General features: G+C 42.6%; 1 protein-coding gene across 1 annotated transcript; it reads left to right on the forward strand.

Annotated features, from left to right (window-relative positions):
* Nucleotides 1-1,125: 1,125 nt before the first annotated feature.
* INPP5B (inositol polyphosphate-5-phosphatase, 75kDa) lies at nucleotides 1,126-9,850 on the forward strand (the record flags this gene model as incomplete). Its single annotated transcript, XM_009573225.1, has 12 exons — nucleotides 1,126-1,216; nucleotides 2,585-2,755; nucleotides 3,451-3,552; nucleotides 3,958-4,072; nucleotides 4,736-4,852; nucleotides 5,708-5,895; nucleotides 6,485-6,596; nucleotides 6,760-6,869; nucleotides 7,774-7,909; nucleotides 8,518-8,628; nucleotides 9,287-9,449; nucleotides 9,606-9,850. Coding segments are annotated over 12 exons (1,661 nt in total), but the record flags the coding sequence as incomplete, so codon positions are not given.
* Nucleotides 9,851-10,016: the final 166 nt, after the last annotated feature.

The following is a 10,016-nucleotide window of genomic DNA, read 5'->3' on the forward strand; positions in this document are numbered from 1 at the left end:
GCTCTTCTGCAACCACCCTCTCATAAATCCTCTTACACAGTCTTTATTCTCAGAGGACTCTTGGGCAGAAGAGGTTTTCCAAGCTAGAGAATATGGCCACTTCTTGTCAGCTTGTTTTATTCTGAGTGCTTAGGTAAAGTACTTCAAGTTCTGTTTCTGGTTTGCACTCTCATCCTGGAGAACGTGCTATGACAGCAATAACATTTTAATTTTTCTGGATTATGCTCACTGAAGGAGAAGCTCAGCTGTATGACTAGAACCTTATAATCTTAAGAACAGTTTCTATATCATCATTAGATTTGTGTGCTAAGTAGCATAATCTTGAGATTGCTGTTTGTGCATCTTAAACGTGGAAACCCCCATGCGGAATCCTCTTTTTTAACTGTTATTTTGCCACTTGTAGGAGCAGAATGTCTTAACTGAAACAAAATGCTAAAAGACGGGTCAAATTTTGCTAACGTAGTGTGGTGTGTTTAGTGTCACACCTGTATTTAGTTATATTTGCATGATAGCTGCCCTGTTATTTTTTTTTAGGAATAAAATTTGCATTGAGGCATTTGTTTCTGCTGAGGTATGGTGGGTTCATATGGTGACTCTGTACTGCACTGCCTCGAGGGCGGAGACACTTGTGCTTTGCTATGTATTTGTAGATTGGTAGAAACCCTGTAAATGGTAATGTGGTTTTTTTTTGTTTTTTCCCCCTTTTTCTTCCTTTCTTTGTATTTCCTGTCTTGCTTCAGAGAGGAAAAACCTGTTGTTAACATACATTTTTTGGATTCCCAGGATAAAGCCCTGGATTTTGTGCTGCTAAGTCCTGATTTGGCTTAGCTGTAAGGAGAGCCAACAACAACCTGCTCCAGCAACGGGCAGGCAGCATACAGCAGTTCCGCTGCTCTCCACGGCTGCATGGCACGGTAGTGTCAATTCTTCCTCTAGAGGGGAAGCTGCATCATCACAGAACAGTTCTGTCAAAATAAGCTAAATCTATCAGATAACTGAAAGAGAGAATGCGGGGCACTTTGTTTCTCTACACAAATCTAAATTATATTCTGCTTACAGATTTTTACCAGTGTTTGCATAAGTGTGTTGATAAATTAAAGAACACTTTGTGTTTTTTTCCGGAAGTGGTTGGCTCTGAAGGCGTCAGACAGAATGGAAAAAAGCTTGCAGTTAGTCAGAGTCGGAGCCACGACAGCACCGATAAAAGTGCTCTCAGGTATGGTATCTCTCTTGCTTCTTGTATAGGTTTGGTGAAGCAGTTGAAGGGAGAGTTGTGCATGTCAACTCTTTGTGGAAGGCCTAGTGAGGAATAAAAGTGGTGGCAATGTTTCTTTGCCGGTTCAGCTATGCCTCCCCTCCACAGAGGATCTCTGTATAGTGACAGTAAATATATACAGCACCAAAGTTCTGGGTACTTCTGGGTGATTGTGTGTGGATGGAATGAACTGCGGTGGGCAAATTGTTGATGCTTTGATGTCTAGAGGAAGAAAAAGAAAGTGCAGAGAGCTTTCTCTCTAGAAACTGAGTGGGGAAGTTGATCTCTCTGGTGCCAGCGTGTGAGGTCTGTGCACACACCAGTGCTCGAGCAATCTTGCGGCGGCATTATCTAGTTCCATCTGCCAGCGACCGTGTCGGTTGCAGTCCCCAGAGGTGGTGGGATCCAGAGCAGAAGTTGGCAACGTTTTGAGAAGAGAATCTGCAGATTCTAGTTAGGAGAGAAAAAAGTTCAGCATAAGGATGCTGTCAAAACTTTAGTGGGAACTTCAGCACAGTCTCTCAGAGGCAGTCCTGCCAGTCCCCTATTTGGGCATATTTTTGCTGTTTAGTGGGATAGGACCCACTAGCGTTGTTTATTTTGAATTCAGAGAGCTTTGGCTTAGGGCCACTGTGTCTCATAGATACACTCTTAAAATGTCACAGTTTAATTTTCCAGTTCCCAGGACTTTGTGGACCCTGCTACATATCCTTCAAAGTCTGTCTGTATGCTGTCCTTGGCACTGGCGTGCAGGTTGTTGACCTTAAATTTGTACCATCCACTTGCTTGTGGGAACTCCCAAGCTGTGGCACTATTACTGTTGCAAAAGGAGCTTGCAGAGCCAGGAGATACTAAATAAAACCACCTCTACCTCCACCCACCCTGTGCTGCCTCCTTTCTAGGCAGAGCTGGGAGTTTTCCACCAGAAGGCTTTTTAAACAAACACAGTTTTTCATTCTCCTGCTGAGATCAGAAGGGCTGAGCAGAGGCAGCGGGAGATGAGATTTGCATCTCCTTGTTCCTGTAAGCAGGAAAGATGTACAGGTTTTGTATCAACATTGAGATGTGAGTAAGGCCTGCTCTGAATCAACAGGCTGCACCAGGTTAGTGAAAACCGTTCGTTATTTCAGTTAAACTGGTTTTATCTAGAGATCTGAACCGTTCTAAGAAATGCTCATTTCAGTCTTGTTTACTTATCCTAATCATTGATTATCTATCTTTAGTGAAACAGACAGATAACTGCGAATCAAGTCCTCGGTGGCAGAAATAAGCTGTGTAGGGTGTGTGTATATCCTGAGTTTCATCACACAGTTTTGCTTTCATTTGCAGGCAAAACAAACTCAAACCTGAAGTGACAACTGAAATGGTACGGTCCTCCAGCGTAATGGTTTCAAACATGGCTTCAATCTTATCAGAACCAAAGTTTGGACTCAGAGATACTATTGTTAAATCTCAGCTTGTACAAATGGAGGATTCCTACACATACATCCAGAACTTCAGGTAATGATCATTCCTGAGATGAACTTATTTTTGCGGGGAGTAAGTTAGTTAGCGTAAGCTGTCAAAATAACTCATATTCGCTATTTCCTCTAGTATCCCTGCAAATAGGAAATTTTGTAGGAAAGCATGATCCATACTTTCCAGAACAGCTTTCTTTCCTCTTTTAGACATTAGCAGAGAAGAATTTCATTCATGTCTCTGTCAAGGCTTGCCTCATGGTTCTTGTTGAGAAAATGGCCTTTTTGAAATTTCCCTGTGCTTATTTCAGAATGTCTCTGGAAATGCATCAATTCTGTGAACCTCTGGCCTTCTCTCTCACTGCTTCTGTTCACTATTTATCCATGTAGTTGTTCCAATAAGCTCATAAGAGCTTGGGTGAAATATATAATTAGGACCAAAACTTTACTGTGGTTGAAATCCTTTTATGCATGCCATTCTATGAATTTATCATTTCAAACTGCTACAGCTCTAGGCTTTTTTTTTTTAATACTATATGTAAAAATGTGTGTCCTTCTGTAAAACATGTCTGTAAAGATGCTACTGTAATTAAATCATTGTCACGTTTTCCTAATTCCCCCCAGAAACATGTTACTCCTAAATAGTTACATGTAGTATTAAGTACATGGGTTAATAATAGTGGTATTTCCATCAGCTCTACAATTTGCAGCTCTGGGATTTAGTTAATTTCTTTGCAGATTTTTTGTTGGGACATACAATGTAAACGGTCAGTCACCCAGAGAAAGCCTCCAGCCTTGGCTGAGATGTGATGCTGACCCTCCGGACATTTACTGCGTGGGGTGAGTGTCTCTTTCTGGCCCATCCTCCCAAACCTTGACTGTGGCTTGCTTGCGTGTGAATCTGTAGCATGGAGGTGATCAGCCAAGACACCACAGGAATGTTTGCATTGCCTTACTCCATTGCACAGCTTTAGAGTGTGTGTTTGCATAGCCTGAAAGGGCTGTTATTCTGGTAGTGTTTGGACTCTCTGGCACTGCAGTGTTACAAAATCTTTAATGCCATTCAATTTAATACTAATAGTAATTTAGCTTTATATTTAACATACCTCTAAAGTCAGCATAACTGAATTTGAGTTTTCTGTTATAAATTTAGTGAGTATAAATTGATTTAGTTCTTTCCCAGAGGAAAGGGCTGGAGAGTTATAAACAAGTGCATGCATCCATGGGTTCCTTCCTCTAACACAGTTTCCAGGAGCTTGATCTCAGTAAAGAAGCCTTCTTTTTCAATGACACACCGAAGGAAGAAGAATGGTTTAAAGCTGTAACTGATAGTCTTCACCCAGATGCCAAATATGCAAAGGTAAATGTGGTTTTTGGGGAGGTTTGAGTGTGGAATCATTTTCCACTTGGGCCTCTTTTCCCTTTGCTTTTTCTTGTTCTCAATTGCTGTGTCTTCCAGAGGCTCAGTCAGCTGGCTTTTGCTCAGTCAGAAGTGCTCTGAAAATGAAGTAGGTAGTGTTGCTGTGCAGGGTGCTGAGGCCCCGGGCAGGACAGGAGACCAGAGGTAGGCATCAGCGCAAAAAGGAAGCTCCTGCTGTCTTGGGAGAAGAGAATAGGAAGTGTCTTAGTTCCTTCCATGTCTGTCTCCACAATGCATGGTGGAATGAGTTGTGAAGGTATCTTGGTAGGAATACGACTTTTGTTTTGGCTCCTACTCCTTACGTCCGCTTTGTCTCGTCACTGTTGTTGAAGGGAAGCTCTTTCCATGGGCTGTGCCTGTGCTGTAGGTTTTGCTTTGGGCTTCACCTTCATTTACTGGGGTGTTGGTCCCTGGCTCTTTCCTGTGCTGTGCTGCTGGAGTACCTGTGTACTGTGAGCCCAGTTGGTCCGTTGGATGAGCCTGGAACTCTCTTTTTCTTCATCTGTATTTTGGTGACCCGTGTTCTGGACTGGGGAACGATGTGCCTTCTCTCATCAAACCTCTTCCATTCTAGTATTTAATGGAACAGGATCTGTTTTTCAGGTGAAGCTTGTGCGGCTCGTGGGAATCATGCTTCTGTTGTATGTGAAAGCAGACCTTGCTTTGAACATCTCCGAGGTGGAAATTGAGACTGTGGGAACTGGAATCATGGGGAGGATGGTAAGAATGGCAACTGTGCATGAGAAGGGGTGAGATTTAGAAGAGCTCTGGAGAGCCCCTTTGTAGTGGTTATTCCTCCAGCTAAGGGATGCACTGCCTTTAGAAGCACATAGTCCTGTCCCTGTGCCAGCTCAGGGCGTTGCTAGAGGGAATTGCCATGTGCTCGCAAAGGCTCAAAGACCTTGAAGGAGAATCTTCTCTGAAGGCTTTTTTTTTCTGATTGCATGGGCTGGGCTGTGTGGGGCCTTGCTCTCATGTGATTTTGATGCTGGCTGTGATTTTGCCCAAAGCAAGTAACACAAGGAAACATGAGTAGAAGAAACATGTCTATCCAGATTAGTTTTCCTGAGGAGGACTTCCTGGCCTCTTGCCATTCCACACCATTGGAATGAAGTCTGTGCCCTTTGAATGTAGTTTCTGTGAACATTGCCACTATAACTTGTCAAAGGTATTTAGGACCAGCTAAGCCATGTGTTCCTGCTCCATTTACAATTTTTTTTATGGTTTGTGTTAAAAGATCCGGTTTGTTGCTGAATAGGTTTCGGGACTTGCTGAAGTGACTGACAAGCTCTCTTACTGATGTTGATTTCCTTTTGTATTAGCTAATTCCTGAATTACAAACTGAGTTCTCTGTGCTTGCTTGCTGTGTTTTGTCGCTGTGTGCAACCCTCACATGAGTTACTGACTTGAATTCATGAAGTAGTTATCATTAATTGGCGTTTTCAGCTTTTTCCTTCCTCTGGAATTAAATGGTCTGTCTCAATGTCTTCTGGCTTGTCCACTGCTAGTAACTCATTTGTGGATTCATCTGTTGTGTAGAAGCTTCTGACCAACCTCTTTGTCTTTGTCTTTCAGGGTAACAAAGGTGGTGTTGCCATAAGGTTTAAATTCCATAACACTAGCGTCTGTGTTGTGAATTCTCACCTTGCAGCTCACACGGAGGAATATGAGCGGAGGAACCAGGACTTCAAAGACATCTGCTCTCGGATGCAATTCTGCCAATCGGATCCAAATTTGCACCCTCTCACTATTGGCAAACACGAGTATGCTTCCTCTCTGACTGTGTGAATCACTGCACGTGGCAAGGAAGAACCTTATGAACAAAACGGGGTGTGAGGTTCTCTCAGCAGGGATGTGAGAAGGGGTGCCCAGTGATCTAATCGTCAGCCTGGAAGGGCCAGAAGTGCTTTACCGTAACCCTGGTCTTGAGAGTGGTCTCCTATACAGTTCTGACAAGCCTTCTTATGCTCTTCCAGGCCTTGTTTTATTTTCAAGCATGAAGTGGGAATGGGGCAATAATATGCATTGATTTCCCCAGTGGGTTGTGGGATTTAGTCAATGTGGAATATTAAAAAGCACCAGTTATTAAGAGGTAGTGACAAACATGCAGGACAGGAATTAAAAACAGCAGAAGTGGAAAATGTAGCTTCTCTTTCGAGTTTTCACTCTTTTTTGTTCTCTCTGATGGAGAAGCAGACACAGCATCCACCTGATGTTGAGATTAGGAGAGCTCATGCTTGTGTTGGATGGTTTAAGGCACTGCTGCGGAGCTCTGCTTCCAACTCACGGCCAGCTTGCGTTTTGGACATCTTTAGTCCTCTGTGCAGACTTCTGGTGTACATTCTCTTTCAGTGTGATCTTATGGTTGGGTGACCTCAACTATCGGCTGGAGGAACTGGATGTGACAAAAGTGAAGCAGCTTGTAGATGAGAGAGCATTTCTAGAGCTTTGCCAATATGACCAGGTACTGATGTCTCACCTACCTGCAGGTGGTGCTGAGGGTGCTAGTTAGAAACTGCACACATACTCCTTAGCCTTCTCGGTGCTGAACATCTCCCTTTTAGCTTGTACAGGAATTGTGCTTGAGCTTGCTTAAAATTTTTTTTTTGTCTTTTTTTCTTTCCTAGCTAAAGAGGCAAATGAATGCAAGTGCAGTCTTTGAAGGCTTTACAGAGGGAGAGATTTCTTTCCAGCCCACATACAAATACGATGCTGGCTGTGATGACTGGGACACAAGGTACGGTGATTGCCTCATATGTGATGCTACCAATGGCTAATGTTGTCACTGAAGGAAGTAAAAACAAAGCTAAAAAGAATTGCAGATCTAATGGTTATAAATAGGAACAGTTCTGAGATTATTACTGTTCCTCTCCCTTGGCTCCAAAATCCATCTCCAGTTTACATCTATTTATGTTGCTTTTCTTCCGCTGCTATTTGTCAGATATTCCTAATCTTTTTCCCAGGAATAATCCATTGGGTTTCCTTTTAGTTAGAGGTGTACAAAATTAAGGAATCATTTTAGTTAGTTTCGTTCTTTTTGTTTGGTTTGTTTTTTTTTCTAAGCAAAATTTTTAGGATCTTTTATTTGCTGATATCTGTTATACTTACTCAGGTCAGACCAGCTAGGGTTCAAAATGGTGCGTTTGTGCTGTCTGTAGCTGAGTGCATTCTGCAAAAGACTCTGAGAACCATCATTCCTGTAACGCGCTACACAGAATGGCTGACCTGTTCTTAGTAAACTGGGAACATTGGCTTCAAGGGCGGGAATGAAATCTGTGCAGCAGTCAGTGGGGAAAAAAAAAAGGTGAACTTTAAATGTAGAGCCTGAGTTCTTATTTTTCATGGTTCTTACGGTCAAAAGTATCTCTGAGTATTGCTTTGTATGTTAATTGTATCAAAAGAACAAAACAAATAATTGCATCTTTGAAGAAGTAGAAAGTAAAGCATGATACAGAGATACCTAATAGTAGACAATCAAACTTTTTATAACTACTCAAAGAAACTGTGGAAAATACAACTTTGATAGAGCACTAGCTCCAGGCCATGTCAGGAAAACATGATCTGGGAGAGCAGTATTCTGCCTTGCATTGTTACTCCACCTGAACTGTGCCTGGAAACTGTAATTTTCACCTCTGTTTTAGTGAGAAGTGTCGTGTTCCAGCGTGGTGTGATCGGATACTCTGGAAAGGGCAGAACATTGCTCAGCTGAGCTATCGCAGCCATATGGCTTTGAAGATCAGTGATCATAAGCCAGTTAGCTCTGTGTTTGATATTGGGGTAAGTACGTCAGTGCTGAAGGAGATAACTCTGCTGACCTTGTCCTCTGTGTGGGGAGAGGGGGAAGGAGGAGGGAGGTTCTCCTGCTGATTTCCCTCTCCTCCTGCTTTCATGACATCCACAGAGAACAATGGCTTAAAAGGTGAGCTAGATAAGATACTGGGATAGGATTGTTGTTCACAGTAAGCTAGGGTTGTGTTAAGTGATACTTCAGTTAAGCAGAATAATGCGTGAATATCTGTAGGTGTTTTTTCAGAAGCGTTCTTTTGCCTTTTTTCTTACTTTCCTAATAATTTTCACAGAAACTTGCAGTGCAGGAATACATCATTGACAACACAGTGTTGTGTTGTCAAACTTTTAAAAAAAAGAAAAAAAAGTTGATCTAATAGTGACTGAGTGACTCTCTTGCTTGTTATGGCAAGGTCCTTTACTGTTGGATCTTGAGGACATCTTGGAGCATTAGTGCTCCAAGTGGCTCTGTTCATTACATGTGTTGTATACACTAGCGTGCTGCTAAAACCAAATCACTTAATATGTTTCCAGCTGTGTTACAGCTGTCCTGCAGAGGCACAGTAAATGCCAGTTGGTGCAGTGTGTGTCCTTTTCAGGTGAAGGTTGTGAATGAGGAGCTCTATCGAAAAGCCTTTGAGGAAATAGTGCGCTCCCTGGATAAGCTGGAAAATGCCAACATTCCCTCGGTGACCCTCTCCCAGAGAGAGGTAGGGTATGTTCATGTGCTGTGACTCGCTGGAGAAACTGAGCAACCCTAGACCCCAGAAGTGTATTCCAGCGGTAGAAGATGGATTCTAGACCCCGCGGTCTGGTTCCAAAGAAGTAGAATATTTTGACTTCCAACTGTTCTCTGTTTACAAGCCCTAGAAATATTTGTTTCTGTTTAGATGCAGGTAAATTCCATTCACAGTACCAGGCTGAAATGTAGGGTGTGTTACTCCCTGAGGTGGGGGGAGAGAGAGTAAAAGGGTAGTTTGTGGCCCTTGCTCTGACTTGTTCTTTGAAACATAAAATGTAAAATCTGAAGGATTTGGAGAAGGTCACAAAACCGGCATTTGCTTTGTCTGTTGGGGACTAAGAAAGATAAGCAAATGAGACATTTGAGGGTACAGCTATCTTGTTCTCAAGTTTCATTGGGGTTATTTGAGGGGAGCATTTGTTTTAAAGGGCCCACTGATGCAAATGACTTTAGCATACAGAGTAAGCAAATGTAATCCTTTGTAATCCTGGAAGAGATGGGATGCAGGAGCAAAAGGGTTAATCTGGGTATCTTGCTGCTTAATGATTAAACTACAGGACAGGAATTGCTGCTGGTGCTTGGCAAGGTGGAATTGGCTAATGATGTTGACTGACATTTGTTTCTAGTTCCATTTTGAGGATGTTAAATACATGCAGCTGCAGGTAGAGAAGTTTACAATCCGCAATGGACCAGTGCCCTGCCAGTTCGAATTTATCAGCAAACCAGATGAGGAAACCTACTGCAAGGAGTGGCTGATTGCTAATCCTAGTAAGGGCTTTCTCCTATCAGGTGAGCTCCTCGTTCTTCATCTCATGTTAATGAGCTAATATTGTCACCTTCTGGCTTAGTTCTCTCTGCTATTTTGAGAATGCTATGCCTATTTGCAGGCTTATCGGTTTAATACCTTTTTTAACTGAGTATGGGTTTTTTATCATCTTCCGGCAGATGCTGAGGTCACAATTGAGTTGGAGGTGTTTGTTAATAAATCAACAGCTACACACTTAAACTCTGGAGAGGAAAAACTTGAAGATATCTTGGTCTTGCATCTTAACAGGGGGAAGGATTATTTTCTATCTGTAACGGGAAACTACTTGCCAAGTTGCTTTGGGTCTCCCATCCACACGCTGTGTTACATGAGGGAACCGATCCAGGACATGTCAGCAGAATCCATTCGGAAACTTGTGAGTTAAAGAAAAGATTCTCTTCTGAACCCACAAGAACCATTAAAACTAGGTGTTAAGTCCTGTTTATTGCTAAAGAGCCTTCTTCCACTTCCCTGGTCCATAGTCTGAGAATGCCGATACAGCTTGTGCTCTCCAGTGCACCATCTTGGAATCATAGAATCATTAAGGTTGG

This window comes from Fulmarus glacialis, unplaced genomic scaffold, assembly GCF_000690835.1.
Source record: "Fulmarus glacialis isolate BGI_N327 unplaced genomic scaffold, ASM69083v1 Scaffold46702, whole genome shotgun sequence".
Lineage (NCBI taxonomy): Eukaryota > Metazoa > Chordata > Aves > Procellariiformes > Procellariidae > Fulmarus > Fulmarus glacialis.